This window comes from Venturia canescens, chromosome 3, assembly GCF_019457755.1.
Source record: "Venturia canescens isolate UGA chromosome 3, ASM1945775v1, whole genome shotgun sequence".
Classification (NCBI taxonomy): Eukaryota; Metazoa; Arthropoda; class Insecta; order Hymenoptera; family Ichneumonidae; genus Venturia; species Venturia canescens.
In genome coordinates this window covers 14,831,573-14,848,974 of record NC_057423.1, presented here as the reverse complement: position 1 = coordinate 14,848,974, position 17,402 = coordinate 14,831,573, and the positions used below count along the sequence as shown (strand labels likewise).

The 17,402-nt window shown below is 41.8% G+C and overlaps 1 protein-coding gene across 1 annotated transcript in view; it reads left to right on the top strand.

Annotated features, from left to right (window-relative positions):
* LOC122407755 (tyrosine-protein kinase Drl-like) overlaps positions 1–16,281 on the top strand; it is an 83,753-nt gene extending 67,472 nt beyond the window's left edge. The window contains exons 5-9 of the mRNA XM_043414169.1: positions 5,335–5,539; positions 12,896–13,052; positions 13,293–13,560; positions 13,653–13,839; positions 14,076–16,281. Of these exons, the coding sequence (XP_043270104.1) occupies positions 5,335–5,539; positions 12,896–13,052; positions 13,293–13,560; positions 13,653–13,839; positions 14,076–14,324 (1,066 nt within the window). The 3' untranslated portion in view covers positions 14,325–16,281. The remainder of the gene's footprint in view (positions 1–5,334; positions 5,540–12,895; positions 13,053–13,292; positions 13,561–13,652; positions 13,840–14,075) is intronic.
* Positions 16,282–17,402: the final 1,121 nt, after the last annotated feature.

Here is a 17,402-nt window from a genome sequence, read left to right as displayed (position 1 = left end):
TAATAAAAAAAATGGAGGCCCAACTTAGATCTCAGCAGCCACGTACACCCGTAGGGAAATTCGTCACATAAGCGCCGGAGATTTGGTTTCGAGGCTGCCCCTCACTATACTCGAAAGCCCGAATGAAATATCCTTTCAATAAGCCGGGTGATCTGTCGGTTGCTTGGCATTGCTCCCGACATTTTATTACACGCTAGCGCTCCTGTTCGAGGATTTTCGTCTGTACGACCTGAAACTCCACTTCCATGGGCGGCTTGCGGGCTTCTCGACTCCGGATATAAGACCTGCACGCGAATGTCCTCCAGAGTATAGCAGAAAAAGAGAAATTGGAAGCAAGGCACGGGAATCACGAGGAAGAAGAAAGGAGAGATTCGGGTCTACATGAAAAAAAAATACAAGGGATGAGGCGTACAGGTCTCGTTTACAGGAGTCTTTAAGGACTCTCCCATGACGTATATGGGTCATTCCATGTCAATTCAACCACGTTGCGACGGTGACCTTCTTCAATTTTTTTTATTCTTTAATATGTTTTTATACATGTAAAAAGAAGTCTTCAGCTAAATTTTTAGCCTGTTATCTCCACCCATTCCGGAGTTATCGATTCTTGCTTAAAAAATGTATATCTCTGACTATAATTATCATAATGTCACCTAATACGGGTAATTTTAAAAAATTTTCAACCCTCTTTCTAAATAAAAATTAAAAAATTTGCAAATTGCTTCCTCAAGATGGACAAGATGCACGATGCTCAAAGCAAGCAATTTGTTACTTTTAATTGTTTTTTTAAAGAAAATTTTAGCTTATTCATCGACTTTAACGTTTCCAAATTAATTTCCAAAAATGAAAGCGAATTTTTCTAAAAACTGATATTTTCTTAAAATTCCAAAAATCATAAAATTTAAACCGCTCAACCGACATTTCCCACATTCAATACGGGTGGGGGTCGAAACAGCGAACGATCAAAATCCCGAACAGGCATTCTGTATATCTATATATGCATATATATGCATATATATACCAACCTTCCTATTATGTTAATCTATTTATAAAAAAAAATTAGTAATAAATCTTAAAATTTCCGGAAGTTAGAGCGTCGACACCCTTTTTTGAAAAATTTCAAAACGTCATAGGATTCGTATTTTTTTTTCAAATTCTGACAAAATTATCAGAGAATGAAGGGCTCGTTCAGATTAACATCTATGCAAAACGGTAGCCCTGTATCTCAAAACGTTTTCGAGTTATAAACGTTTGAATTTTGTAGTGCCATAACATACACATATTACGTCCCGCGTTTGGTTATCATTAAACGCAAGACTTGATGACGCTTCCTCTCAACGTTAACATATTTTTCACCACACATGCGCCGAAAGTTCAACTTTCCGAAATCGGAAGGTTGAATTTTCGGTGCATGTGTGGTGAAAAATAGTATACACTCCACGGGAGTGAAATTAGACCACCTCAAACCGCGTGCTTATCACCCTCGCCTTCGGCTCGGGTGACAATTCTGCCCGCGGTTTGAAGTAGTCTACTTTCCCTCCCTAGGTGTGTAATATACTATTTCTTGCTCCCCTAGCCGAAAGTACGCACTTTCCGGCCGCATTTCAGGCCGGGAAGAGCATTTTTCGTGGCCGGCTAACTCGGCTAACTTCAGTGCGCTCTGACGATATTTTTGCGGCCGGTGATCCTTTCATTTCGATATATGAATGTGAAGCCTGTATTCGTTGCCATGATTTTGTTTATTCGTTGCCAAGCATCATTATTTGCTTCAAGCGGGCGCGTATAGCATATCTTTCATCATTCATGTTATGCGCTATACTGCCAGGAACCCGGACGAATAACACACATTTGTTCGTCCAGATGCGAAAACAGAAAATAATGTAACCTTACTAATAAAATGAATATGGTCGTTCGGAATAATGTTGTATTTCCAGATGCCAGGTTTCATAGGAAAGCACATATAAATTGTCAAGTTAAATCGGCTTCGCCTCGGCCTTCATATCGCACATGCCAGGAAATCCAACTTTCCGGCTTAGGGTCGTAATATACTATCTCTTATTAAAACTGCTAGAACGCTCTTGATTCGGTCACTACCCGATGCCTCGTGCCATCCCGAATCGAAGAAGCCACTTGGAACCTGCCGATTCGGCATCGCCTGAACGCGACCTTCAAGGTGGCTCGTGGATACCCTTGGTAACGACTAAAGTCGTTACTTAAAGACTAAAGTGCTGAGATGCACTGAGAACCCCATCACGACGATCGCTTTCGAGCTCTCGTCGTCGTGGCGAGGATTTTTGTACATCAGTTCCGTTTGATTCTTAACCGACGCTTGGTCGTCCCTCGGGATAACTCCGTAATCCAGCTAACTGGCGGCGGGGTAGTAGTAATTCATGGTACAATGATACAGATGAACCCCATAGAGGTTATAAGTCTGGGTTTCATGAAAACCACGCAAAGTGAGCAACACATTGCCCGCTCGCAACTCACTTTTTGTTATGCTTCTAAAACCAACTAATTTTGTGTGTATGTGTGTGAAGCGCGCGTCGATTAAAGGCACGGTTATTGTGTGCGGCGCGGAACGGGAGGACTGTTCCCGTTCGCATGAGAAAGTAAGTTGGCGTAAACGTTAATCCACTGTTGTTTTCATCTTCAAAATTGTACCTCGATTCATTCAAATTGTAAATCTTTTTGTTATCTCTTCGTTTCGCATATATTTCTGTTCTCGTCGAAACCCTCTATTTTTCATATCTTATCAATAAACCTAATTTCCTGTTAATTATTATTTGAGCGACCCAATCTCCTGCTTCGGGGCCCGTACGGGACGATATAGGCACCCCTTGATTATTTCTTAAATTATTTCGATCACTTAATCATTTCAATATTGCAATATTTCAGCTATTGCCTTAATTATTTCAACTTAATTCCAATCATTCAGATCATTAAACTAAATATCTACTAAATATTTTACATTTCAAAAATCCTACACTTTGTGTAGGTTGGTGGCAGCGAAACACCCACACGTGCGCGCGCGCACACGCGCAATCCGGAAATTTTTTCTAGATATGATTGTTTGGACATTTTGAGCGCATTGACATTGAAAATTGGAAAAAAAAATTTTCATCTTCACATAGTTTCCCCTATGAGGAAGCAAAAACGGAAAAATAATTTTGTTTAATGCTTTTTCCGCTATTTTTAGCTATTTTTAACCAAAAATTGGTTTTTTGTTCAATAGGACACTTTTTTTTTAATTCACAAAATTCTGTGTTAAAAAACAAAATTTTTAAGCCTTATCGCAAGATGGGCTTCAAATAATTTCTAGTAAAAAAAAATTTTTAAACTTATATATTTCTGTCATTTCGATTTATTTTTCTTCTAAGATCATGTCATTCCTTCAATCAGTCTCAGAATGTTGAAGGAATTATCGAAATGAAATAAAAAAAAAAGTTTTTAATTTTTGTTCACTAGAAATTATTTGAAGCCCATCTTGCAACAAGGCTCAAAAATTTTATTTTTTAACACAACATTTTGTGAATTTTAAAAAAAAAAATCGAAAGTGTCCCATTGAACAAAAAACCAATTTTTTGATTAAAAACAGCTAAAAATGACCGTATTAAAAGTGCCATTATGATAATTATACTCAGAGATATACATTTTTTAAGCAAAAATCGATAACTCCGGAATGAGTGGAGATAACGAGCTAAAAATTTAACTGAAGACTTCTTTTTACATGTATAAAAACATATTAAAGAATAAAAAAAATCGAAGAGAGTCACCGTCGCAATGTGGTTGAATTAACATGGAATGATCCATATACATTCCGTATACAAGAGCCGGGAGAAGACTTCGGGAAACGAGCCGATTGTCTCTCGCGGGAAATATTAGCCCTTCCGAGGCTCTCCAGCTAGATACTTGTGATGAGAGAATGCGCTATATTTCAGGATCACCGTAGGGATTGCGTTCATACACGGAAAGAAATCATTAATTCGGGTCCTCAGGGATACGTCGAAAAAATGAGTGCCCATTTCGTTAATTCTGTTCGATACTCAGCAAATTCTACTGTGAATCAGGATGTTGCAAGGATTGGATGGAAAAAAGGTTTTTCTGTTACAGAGCTATCAATGAAATCATGAGCATTCCGAACCATTTAGTTACCTTTTTCTCGTTTCTGAAAGGAAAATACTTTGGAAGTATGTTTGATCTTTTTTCTATCAACGACGTTCAGAAAAAACTGACGTAAAGGAAGATGAAGAATCGATTGGAATTCATTTCTTTCTACATCCTCGATAACAGAAAGAAAAATAAAGCCCCTCCGATATTCGGGAGTCTCGCCTACCCCAATATTCGTCCTCCCCTAGTGAAATTGGCTCCTTTTTTCAATACGACGAATAGGAACTGAGTCGAGAGTAACTCGCGCCCTTTGAAATTCACTGGCCTCAGGACAAAGCGGTAATTTCAAGTACGAAAGAACGATCAAACTGGTGAAATTGAGCGATATATAGCATATGTGTGTTTTATCGTTTGGAGATAGTAGAACAATATTTCACAGCGGTTCGAGTGTACGTGCAGATCTGAGTTGAAACAAAACAATGATACATTACGAGGTAGAACGTGACTTTATTGCAAATATACTTGTGAAGAGGTAAAATGCCGAGCTAAAGTAAAAACTTGTATTCCGTTTTCGGATGGTCATAGCGAAATGATATTTACGATCAGTGACGTTGCGAGAGCGTTCTCATTATCATCCACTTTACCCGCTCCCACTAGCGCTAATGCTTGTAAAGATTCACTTAGTATAATGTACTTCTACCCCTGTCGGGCATTACTTTGAGGACAATGGCAATAGACGCTCAATTCGAGGGTACCAAGTTGAGCAAAAATGAGATGGCTGCATGTAGGCACGTGGGGTACAGATAGAGAGAAGCAAAAGACAGAGAGAGAGAGAGAGAGGGAGAGAGGGAGAGACATAAAGGGAGAAATTTGTTCGAGACTCCACCGGCGATTTCCTGCCCTGAGGCTGATATGCAAATCGCTCTACAATATCGTGTACGTCACTGCGATAGAGGGGAACCACTTTCTCTCTTTCTTATCGAACCCTGAAACTAATGTATGAACCAAAGCACCATGTTGCTCAATAGATTCGCGACGTTTCGAAGGGGATTTCTTGCCCTCGGTTATACGTTCTCTCCAAGAAATATGAAGACCGCATGTATCTCGAAAATGATTTTTATTCCTTTCGTTCTCAGTTGTTATTACAAAAAGGGTCCACATACGTAATGGGAAATGGTTGTTTGAAGGAGACTGGAGAAACTGGAGCGTAAAGTTTCTTCGTGTTTACAGGAAGACGCTACCTTGTTGCAGTTACTCAGCAGCCGGGACAGGTGGTTTGACCGGAAGTTCCGTTCTGGTCAGAGTTGACCCGAGACCTGGCAGCGCCAATTCTGGAAGTTACGCAACTATAGCCGACCTCGAACCCCTATACTCGAGACCTTGCGGATCCAGAGCGAGTTACTACGCTGCCAGCAATGTGACTCAACTCAGTCACGTAAGTAACTTAATTATTCACTTCAGAGTAATTTACTTATATCAAACGAGAATTCTCTTGGACGAATAATTGATTCGTGGGTGAGGGAATTTTGAGCGAACTTACAGAATAAATTGTTCGTTTCATGTGCCGAAGCTCTCCTCATTTTCTTATATCAAAGGCAAGTGAATTCGACACTTTCTACAAACGTTTTATATGAATTGAGATGTTCAAAGAATCGACGGACGTTCCAACGCTGAAAAAAAATCGAGCCTATTCATCTCAAGGGTAATTCTCAAAAAAAGCGTCAGCGCGTTTCATGCCATCACGATTCATATCACCGAGATTGCAAGCTCACGAATGCTGCGGTACTTAGCCTGCAAACGCCGTAATTTTCTTTATTTCTTTTCCCGCTCGAGCAAAATCTTGGCTAGGGCTTCCTTTGTTTTTCCCTAGCATCTCTCTGCGTTCATAAAAATATATTGTTATCTCTGAGCCAAGCACATTCCTGTACCTTCTGGAAGTTGAATTTCACACTCGGGCGGAGCACGTTCCTAGGAAAAGCTTGGTGAGAAGATAAGGCGACGAAGATCATTGCTAAAAGCATGTCGTGATATGGACGTGTGTGCATGCTTGTATATGGAGACGGGAGACGAGCACAGAACGCGGCTGGGAAGACCATAGAACAAAAGTGTACTAGGTGTGGTCTAGGAAGGCGGATGCTTCACTGGAATACTCCAGTTGAGGTGCTCGAGGGTGTCAGGGGAATCTTCGAGGTTGCCATGCCAAGAGATGCAAATGCAAGTTCCAGGAACCCCCGAGACGCCGCTCTAGGCAACATTTCTACCCATGATACGCGTGTGCATACATAATGTATATGTCCGGCACATTGTGGAGGTGACCCTTTCAACTGTATCACAAAGGAACCGCGTATTATCAAGTAGCCAAGCGTTAGTATCTAAAAAGTTCATCGGACATCACGTTTTTACTCGGTCCAACTATGATTGAACTCCAATTTCTGTGCCTTGCATTAGAATATATAAAAAAAACGATTCACGCTCCAATTTTATAGTTCGATTTTTAACCCTTAGTGTGCATCTGGGGTCAGGTTGACCCCAAAATTTTTTTCTCACATGAATAGCATTTACAGATGAGCATCTCATAAGTAAAACCCCCAATATTGAGAAATCGTTATCCCCTCTCTAAAAGTAGGAAGCATAGCCACTTCATACTCCAAAATAAATACACTTTTTGGAACGGTTGCAAAGTGGACTATTTTTCCCTCAAAGCATGGACCCTTGTCTGTTAAACTCTGTAAGGATTTTTTTCAAAACTCAAAATTTAATTTTTTACGAGAGATTTAACCGAAAAAGTGCTTTTTACGCGCACTATCAACTTTGAGCACGTTTTTGAGCAGTGAAAAAGATTTTTTTGGAAATCCGACTTTGCAGCCTTAAAGTTGGATCAATTCACTGCAAAAAGTGACTAAACCTTTTATTCCGAAAAGCGCATAGTTACCGAGATATTCGATGTTAAAAATGACCTGGGGTCACAGTGACCCCATGTGCACGAAATGTCTCGCTGTGAAGATGTGCACACTAAAGCTCAATTAGTTACCAATAGTTAAAGTTCTTTACAAATTTCCTCTTTTTTAAAATTTTTTTATGTTTTTTGTTAGTTTGGGTGCTTTCTGCGCCAAATCAATTTAGCTATACCATAAATCAACTCCCAAGAAGCAGTAATCCAATCTCAATACAGTAATTCATGAAATATTTATTGGAATTCTCGTAGCGAATTTTTCTGTCGGCCAAGTAAATCGATCGATAGTTGTCCAATTCTTGAAATTCTGAAATATTTCCATTTTTTAAACAGCCAGTTTTTAACCGAGCACATGGATTTTTTATTTTGAATTGGACGCTCTGGACAACTTTTCCTCACTGCAGTCCTCACTATTTTCTTTCATCGCAACTCAGTGTCCTCGCAAAACAGAAATTCTTTTCATCAGTAGATAGTTCTAATAACATACAAGCCTCCATCTGCGAGCTACATTTAATCGATTACACCACAATGGCTCAGTGCGAAAGCCTACGTTGCTTAAGATATTGCAACAAACTAGCAATCATTAAGAACATGGAGAATTAATTAAAAAGAGAAATACCGATGCTACGATGGTGCCCAGAACACGCCTCAACTCTTCTACAATTACATTGTTAAACTGTATAGTACAGAAGGCAGAACCGAAAAGCAAACATTCAGTATACGTATGCTCTCTGACATCAAGAGAATTGCCTCTTCGTGCAATGTTACCCCCAGCTATACACGCTGTATACACTTGGGGTCTTACATAGTATAGTATTGTTGTAACATCGCGGTGTACAGTGTTCACTTGGTAGCTCGTCCTTGTCATCAGGTTGTTTCTCTCAGAGCTTGCTCTATTGAAATCACAGACTCAAAGACGTTATCTCCTGTTGAAGTTGGTGAGGAATACAAGAGTGAGAGAGGACGGTAATGAGAGAGGCCGAGAGAGGGAATTGTAGGCAAACAGGAAGCGAGTCGGGACACGGAAGCCGGGGGCACAGGAAGACTGGAGAGAACAAAACTACCTACCAGTGTCATGTATGTCTCTATAAATATACATAGATCCGTTCAACGCTATGAGTTATATGAGGAATAACAGAGAGGAAGGGAAGAAAGACGGAGACACTTGTCGTGTCCTGGAAAATCCGATTTCACCGTAACCGAGCAATTTCACTCGAAGGATGGAACGAAAGAGGAGAACGAGTAAAAGAAGAAAGATAGGAGCTGGTACAGCACTTCACGTTCATTCGACTTTTATACCATGTACCCCCGTTTTCCGCGATCACTTTTCCCATCGCTTTTACTCCTGTTCACATTGTTCTTCCTGCACTCTCTTTCTCTCTCTCTCTCTCTCTCTCTCGCTTCTTGTTTCTTATCTAGGTATTTTTCCTTCTCCGCTTTTGGACTTTTTCCTTGCTTTTTCAAGCCTTTCTGCTGTACCAAACCGGAAGCGGAAACCACGCGAGACGAGAACTTTCCTTCCCCTCTTTCTATCTACTCGATTTACTTTTTCTCAATAGTCTCCTTTTCGCTCCATCTCGATCTCTCTCGCACATGGGTGCTTGCGCGAAACTACCTCAAACCGGGTTGAAAAAGCGAGAGAAAATATATTGGAATGTTATATGGGATAACTCGCGTGGCGGACTGGCCATGGCTCGCTGATGCCGACTCCCCCTGGTGTAGAGCTCAAACTTTATCGAGTTTGCGGTCGAGCGAGTCGTGCTTTCTACGAACAAACTTTTACTCCCTCAGCCCGCCTCTTTGAGCCGGTGAGGGCGAGCAGTATTGAGGCCTCGACCAGCAGCATTGGTTAACTCGTACATTTATAAATCATATATATCTATACGGCACTCGAAGTACCCTTTCGACCTTTATTCGGCTATTTTAAACTTGTTCTATTTTCCCCAAATTTAGGAGTCTTCATGCCTTCGAGCCTTTTTAAATTGTTCGACGTTCTCCTCTGTGAATTCCTTGAAAATCATGGGACCACGGGCCGGCTATTTTTATTGGAGAATCAACCGGCGAGTATTTACGCAGACGTTCTCATTCTTTAACGAGTATTTCAATTTCGTTGAATTTCTACGCTGAAAATACGGCAGGCAATTGACATTACGCACGGTAAAAAATGGCCAATTTATCTCTCAATTGATCGAATAAGTTGGGAGTTTGAATATTCGTTTTATCGATATGAAGAAGGAAGCGAGAGAGCGACTGCACGGTAAATATAGACATTTATATATATTTGGGACAGCGCTGCGCCTGTATCCGATCGTCTAGCAATTCCGAGGTTATGGGAAGCTAGGATAGAGCGGATCTCGAATTTGCTGGCAGCGAGAAGTCTTCGATATCCAAACGTAGAAGCAGAGAACGAGCGAGTGAGCGAGCAGGGGCGAGAGGGAAGAGAGGCAGTGGAAGGTTCGGAATCGATGGTAGGTTACACACGCGGTTACCTCTCCGCCCGAGCGAACCCTCCTCGTGGCTCGTCGATGAAACGGTAGTATCAACGAGAAAGACGCAGAAGGAGATCTAGGTAAAGGAAGGCCTATGATGCTCGTCGAGCGTCTCAGACGGAGAAAGCTGGAGAAGGGGAGCTTGCGAGAAACCTCGTCCCTAGCTGCCAGGAACCGGATAGGGAAGAGGATTGAGTGAGCGAAAGAGAGAGAGAGAGAGAGAGAGAGAGCGAGAGGGAGAAGTAAAGAGAAGATGAGGGAATGAGAGAGTGAGGGGTGAACCAACAAGGGTGGTTGGAAGTGGTCCTGTGATTGTTTCGGCTTTGATCTTGGATCAATTTACCGGGTATACGCGTACGCCTCAACCTCCAATGTCCTATTTTCTCCTCCTCGTCTACCTCAGCTCTCTTTCCCGAGGTTGGGAAGTTTGTAGAGGCGCCGCTTCAAAAGCTCGATAGAGCGCCCTCTCATGAGGACCGTCCAGCTCCCTTCTCCTGTGTGAAATCGCCTGCCGACGACTCACTTTCTCTCAGGTTTTTTCTATCCTCTGGAATGTTCAACCGGTACATCTTACGTTGTGTATACGCGGTCAACGTTCGCCAACACTTTTCTCCCGCTCTTCCATTTCACTCCTCGACCGATTCTGTCCTACATACATTATCTATAATATTTGGCCTTCATTCCCTCTTCTTCTGCCTTCTGACTCCTCCCCTTCTTCCCCAAGGTTCGTGGGCTCGGAACCGTAAAAAATTTTAAGCCCGAGCCAACCCCGACAACATCTTATGCACACAATACTTTAGCGTAAAACGATACGCTTGAGATCGCCTCGCGAATCTTATTATCCCAACTCGACTTGTTTTCCTTCAGCCTTCTTTATAACCTTCGGTTCTTTCCCTTTTTCATGCTCACGAGAGGAACGGAGCAATATGATCACAGGACTAATGTTTACCCTTCAGAAAATTTGTTTGTTTTTCCATATTAAAATTCCCCAGCGCCGTCCCTCGGGTGCTTTTCGAGGCTCGCATTTCTCGATGTCATCGTGTACGTTCCATCAATTCTAAATTATCCACGCGATGAACGAAAATTTGCGTTGATGTGCTTTTTAAATATTTTATATGCACACAAATGAAGAGAGATGCGAAATTCACAGGGTATTCCGAATTTCACTGGTTGTGAAATTGATGACTGACATCACGTAATATCGCGGCCTAAATTTTCGTCTCTCTATCCTTTCCCATGCGGGTTACTCGCTTTCCTGTTAATTAACGGAAATATCGATCGACGTAGATTCTCCTCTATAAACCCCAAACTGTGTGCCAATCCTCGTTGCTGGCTGTGTATATACTTTTAATTAAAACACTTGTCGCTATAGGAAAGTTCATTACTGATCCTCGTTATTCGTCCATCATTGGAGGTTCACCAGAATCGTTTAATAGATGAGGAGTGAAAGGTGCAATTTTCTTTCGAATATAACAGAAAGGATAAATTAATCAGTGCGAATTTATGTCGAGCAACTTGTAGAGGCTCTAATTGTATCCCAAACCACTTCAATCACCACGTTCGAAACTTCACAATCCATTAATGTTGCAGCTTGTGGCGGGTATTGAACGACCCATATAATATACCGTTTATATCAGCTTGCACGAGTGTTCGTAACGAGGGTGTCTCTAATAATTACAGACTGCCGCTTGGCGATAAGCTGCGTGGAATTGGCGTATTTGCATTTTACGTTGTATAACGAGAGTACGGCAAACGCAGTGCCCATCAAGTACCAAACGTACTGCACAGGGGCACGTAGAAACGAGCTCGTGCTTCGTGGCACGAAGCACATAAATAATTTCCGATTCCAATATCGGTCCACTCGTTACCACTCTCGCGGTTCGTTCGCTCTTGAATCTCGAAACATCGAGTGTCGAATCATCGGAGTACTTAACGTTTGCAGTGAATGAAAATTAAAAAAATTCTATATGAAGAATGTTAGTGAAGTAACTCGGATAACTTGGTGTGTGCACAGCTGTACAAAGTGAGGCTGTGGAAAGAAAATGATTAAAAGAAAAACTCGTTATCCCTCGATTGGGACATTTCCATAAGGCTAATGGAAACGTTAATTGAACAACCAATCAGCCAATCTACATGCACACACGAATGGCCTTGATATCGTGACGACGCAGGGTTGAAAAAGCCCTTTCCGCCGTTGAATTAATATTCGATCTGGCGTCCGTCCCTTTTTCCCCCCACTGCTTAATTCCGATATATATCTGCAAACGATACGGCTATTCGTGTTTCGTTTCGCCTCCATTCCTATCGTCTCGTTCCACTGTCACTCATCCCCAAACCGTGGGATAGTTGCTGGCAAGAGGAGTAAAAAGAGGGGATTTAACCCGGGAGAGGTCATACACTAATGCGTTTCGGAGTCCTCGATATTTGCGTAGTTTTATTTTTTCAAAGGGCCACCAGACTCCGAGCAGGAGAAATGAGTTTTTATTCGGCACAACCCTGAACCGATATCCCCTTGTATATAATGCTCGTTCGTCCGCACGTATATCAGGTATTAGTGGCGGTAAGAGGACGCGGCTACGGTACGCGGGGAGCGAAGGGATACAGGCACGACCAGAGGCAAAACTCCGGAAAATTGAAATTAATGAATGGCCAGGTCTGGGAGAGGAGAACATTATGCTTGGGAGAGAAACGCTGCGAGGGTCAATGGGGGATTCATCCGCGAACAAAGAGGGATTGATATCCGGAGCGCGAGACGGATGGAGGGCTTGGCGAATGAAGAGAGAGCCAGAGAGGGAGCGAGAAGAAGGAAAAGAAGGAGAGTGAAGGACAGCTTTTCTCTCGCTATAACGCATCGTTTCTCTTCGCGATGGCCGCCCAGGGCTATGACCCAACCCCACAAGGCGACAGGGGGAGGCAAACGAGATAGGAGAAAAGTGAAAGCCATGATATCCGTATCTCCCTTCCCCCGGATGCTGCCCCCGTCGCTCAGTTCTTATTTTGAGACTCGTGACTTTCTTAAGCATCGCGATTATGACGATATTATGGATTTTTCCGGTATAATACTAATAACAAACGAGGACGAGGACGAGCCAAAGTATTTCGCTTCTTCACTTCTCGTTCCGCGGCGGACACCCCTCAATGAGGATTTCACAGCAACTCCCTTACGTAACGAAACCTCGTATATTTCTGCGCCCCGAGTTACTTATTCGAGCGAGTAATGAAGGCTTCTCGCTACAATTGAAATGGTTGTTTATCGTTTCTGGCCCCTGCAAGATACGAGATTATTGAGAACGAAGGCGCACATTTCAAACATGACAATTTAGGTGGATGATTTTTTCTTTGATTGCAGACGACCGATCCTTGCGACAAGGCAAGAGCACTCGCAGTCACAAGATCAGCGCTATATTGTAGAAGCCTACTTCAAGAAGGAACTTTCGGTAGAGTTTACAAAGGGGCGCTAAACATTGCCGGGAGAGAGCAAGAAGTCATAATAAAAACGGTCACAGGTACGAGCTTTCGTTATATGTTTTCGTTGATATTGTTTCCCTTCGATTTGAAAAACTTGCTTTTAAATTGAACCTCATTGGCTTTGGGTAAAGTAGAAAAACCTCGTATCAGCTTGTGGTCCAACAGGTGTACTCTAACGATAAATGGATCTCTGGATCGATTAGTTTCATTGTTTCGTCAAATATTCCCACGAGAAAAGGATCACCAATTAGTGGTAAAATAAAAAAATGATATTGCAGAAGTTGCGTCAGCCTATCAAGCCTCCCTCCTCGTGGTCGAAGGCTCCCAATTGGCCGGTCTCGTTCACGCAAACATCGCCTCTTTGGTAGCCGCTTGTCTCGACAGTCCCTGTCCATTGTTGGCTTACGCGAGTGCACCGAGCGAATTGAATCTCAAAATCTATCTTACCGACGGCAATCATCATCCGGTTACGAGGGATCTCGTCAACATTGGCGCTCAGGTCGCTCGTGCCGGGGCGTTTCTTCACGGTCGGGGCCTGCTGCACAGGTAAAATTACAAAATTTTGATGAAACTCGGCGCTCCACTTTCTTGGAAATATCACTTCGAGAACAAACAAAAAATAACTTTACGGTTCGCAGGGACGTCGCAGCCAGAAATTGTCTCATCGAGCCGAACAGCTTTCGGATAAGACTCGCAGACGCCGCCCTCGCCAGGGACATTTTTCCTCAGGACTATCATTGCCTCGGTGACAATGAAAATCGTCCCATTCGCTGGATGGCCTTGGAAAGCCTTCAGCACAATCAGTACAACACGTCGACCGATGTGGTGAGACACAGATTCAATTATTTTCAGATTTCTACACAGAGATCGAGATGTTTATTGGAGTTGAAGAAATTATCTTTCAGGATTATTTTTTTTAAACAGGCGGAAGCGAACGAATCCTATTTTTTTTTTCATTATACTCAAAAAAAGATCGTGATTTTTAATTGAGCTCATATTGAGGGAAACATTAATGCTGCTCCAATGCACAAAGTCACATATTCGTTGTTTCTTGTTCAAAGTGGTCCTTTGGAGTATTTCTGTGGGAACTGGTGACAATGGGGCAGCAGCCTTACGTGGAGGTGGATCCATTCGAGATGATGGCGTGTCTCCGAGACGGTTATCGTTTGGCCCAGCCGAGACCATGTCCGGATGAGCTATTCGCGGTGATGGCTGTGTGCTGGCTCGGTTTAGCGCGCGATCGGCCAACGATGCCTCAGCTTTTGGCTTATTTGCAAGAGTTCCACGACGCCCTGGGTGGTTTCATCTGAAGAATGACTTCCTACGCCGAACAAAATCGCGGGAGATTCAAAGTTCGTTGAAGACTTCGAGGATTTTTTTGCATTCGAACGAATCGAAAGGCTCCCATTAATTTCGACTACGAGGGACTCGTTTTCCCACTGGAACTATTTTTTTTCCTGACACATCCGAACTGCAAGAAACCTTCGCCCATGAATCAAACAATCATGTGTTATCGAATGAATCTCTCCCGGAAATCTGCTCTCCCGCAGTATCGCCTTTTTGACACTGAAGAAAAAGGATATTTGTCGTCGTGCAGGCTACGAGAAAATCTGTAGCATGTTCTTATTACATCCTTTTCTCGTCGCGAAGATGGTTACGAATGGCGCGATCGCTTAGAGTGGAAATGGGTGATTTTTTATTCAAGTCGATTTGGCAAAACGGGAGTCCCGGCGGCAGCGTGTGATGGCCGAGTCCTGATGCGGCTTTCAGGAATGGTAGCACGTGGCTTATAAATGGCGTCTTCGAGAATGGCGCGTTCGGGTCCAAAGGGTGAAAAAGTGAGGAGAATATGGTAGGGAGAAACACGACTGAGAAAAAAGGAGGATGAGATGAAAAGACGAAGAAGTGAATCGTGATCGAGAGTTTGGAAAACGTGGTACACAGTGCTTGGTAAGAACGCTCTCATTCTCGCATCCCTTCTTGTACTCAAGAAAATTCGAGGATATCCCACGAGGAAAGGATTGAAGCTAAAGGCGCGATAGGAATATTGATAAGACGTGGATTTATACATATGCTCTCTTTTCCACGTTTTCCATATACGAATACATACACAGATATACACATGTGTATATACATCACGTGTGTATGCATATGTTATATATTGAGATGCTATAAGACCCTGGAATTCGCCATGAACGAAAGATCGCAAAGCAACAATACTGTACGTTAGGTTTTTGTATGATGTTTCACACAATATTATTCGCTAACGCTAGCCAATCAAATCATAACAAAAAGTCTGATTCATAATCAAACTACGTGCTGGAATTGAAGGTTATGTCACTGTCCTTTTACGTATTTGAGTTACTTGAATCCTTTCAATGGTTGATTCCATTTGCAAATCTCTTGAAAAAATCTCGATGCAGTTTGAGAAATGAAGATCCTTTGATGGAGAAATTTATCGGTATTGGTTCTGTTGGCAAACTAATTATTAGTTGGAAATCGTTGGATTTTATTATCTACTGCAGGAAATCCTGACAAAGCATTTGTCGAGTGAACGCAAGAGCGCCTTCGAGACGGCAACCAAGTTTTACATCGGTGATGAGTGTTTTTTAGCTCAGCTGGGTTTCTCGATCGCTTACAAATAAACAGCGGACGCAGCAAAAAAACCGATGGATTTAAATACACAGATTTGCCATTTTTGTTCCGCAGGATCTTTGATTTTTCATTTTTTTTTGTTTTCTAGTAATTCAAATAATAATCATTGCCATAAAAATTTTAAGGTAACAGGATGATTCTGATCAACTCTGTGGATATTCTCGTTTGAATAAGTCCTCTTACGTCTCCAGGAGCTTATCGGAGTTGAAGAAAATCAAGTCCTTACCCAGAGAAGAAAGTCTCGTCTCTTGATATGGATAGAATTTCGAGGGAGGAGAGTCCGAAAAGCCGTGAATGAGAGGATATGATAATAAGGAATTTGTATTAATGGAACGGTTACTCATGTCAGGTTTGTTTTTCTCGTGGTTTATTTTCCATCGATGCTACAAAATATCAATGTACCAAGACTCATGCACGTGTAACAACTTTTACAACATTAAAGCCCGTGTATCATTTCGGGAATGAGGTATTTTTGGTTACTTCAGGTACGGTTTAGGGTTATATTACGTTTAATATCCTTGGTTAAGAGTCACCGAGCTCACGTGATCAACTCAAAATCGATGGTGGCGCCTTCCATATAGGGGAGACCGGGGCAAAACGGGATACTCGAAAAATGAGAGAATTTTTTTGTCTTTTTTTTTCAATTTTCATACTAGTCCAAAAAGAAGATGAAACATATTTTTCCCAAAATGCCTTGTTTTTTTTGGATTTTGATTTTTTTTTTCCAAAAGATTCGTTTTTTTTCAAATTCTCTTTTTTTTTACATCACTTCCAAAGTAAAAACGTTTTTGCATAAAAATACAAAAAGTATTTGTAAATCTGCGATTACTGCCTCGCAGATTACAGTCTATGACAGTAATCGCAGATATATGTTTGCGGACCATCATGTGTGGTTACACCTGCACACGAATCATGTGCCCACTCCGCACAATTTTGGCACTGAATCCATGATTCAGTGGATAAAGAATACAAATTTTTACAAAATAAACATTGGCAATCATCGTTATTCTTCATATCATTCATTTTTAATTGAATTATAGATGGTGCGTTCGACGTACGTTAGAGCGTTGTAAGCGCTAAGATCGCTTTCAACGCCTACAGCGGTAAGTCGGAAGCACTCGGTTACGGGTGTAAAATACATCCAAGGTGCATTGAATTAAAATCATAGTAAAAAAAAATTCATGAGATTTTGAGGGCTACCCCGTTTTGTCTCGGATTTTTTTTTTTTTTTTGAAAATTGAACAGAATTCCAGTACATTTCTTAGTTTTTGGGAGTAAAAATAGACGGAGCTTCCCAAACTTCTGAAAAGTTCAATATTCCCTTAGGTATCCCGTTTTGCCCCGGTCTCCTCTATATAGTAAATTACGGTCGCTGTGACATGTCAGACGCCTCGTGTGTAGTCTACCGGATTTCTCCGTCAGTTTTTATTGAAATCGGAACAAATAAATTTCGTAATGAGCAGTGAAGTGGTATGAATCCGACTCTGGTCTCTTCGGTTGTGACGAATGTGTGTACAATTTGTGATAAAATAATCTTTGTGACCGGCGTACAAGGTGTCATGGCGTACGCAAACTGCCCCGTATTTTGATTTATTAATTGCTTTGGAATCGGCTAATTAAATCGCATTTTTAGATATTTTTCATATTCGCGTAATCGATATATTTGCGACGAAAACCGGTAGAAACGGATTTTAGTTTGATTTTTGGACACTTGGCGCTGCATATACCATCGC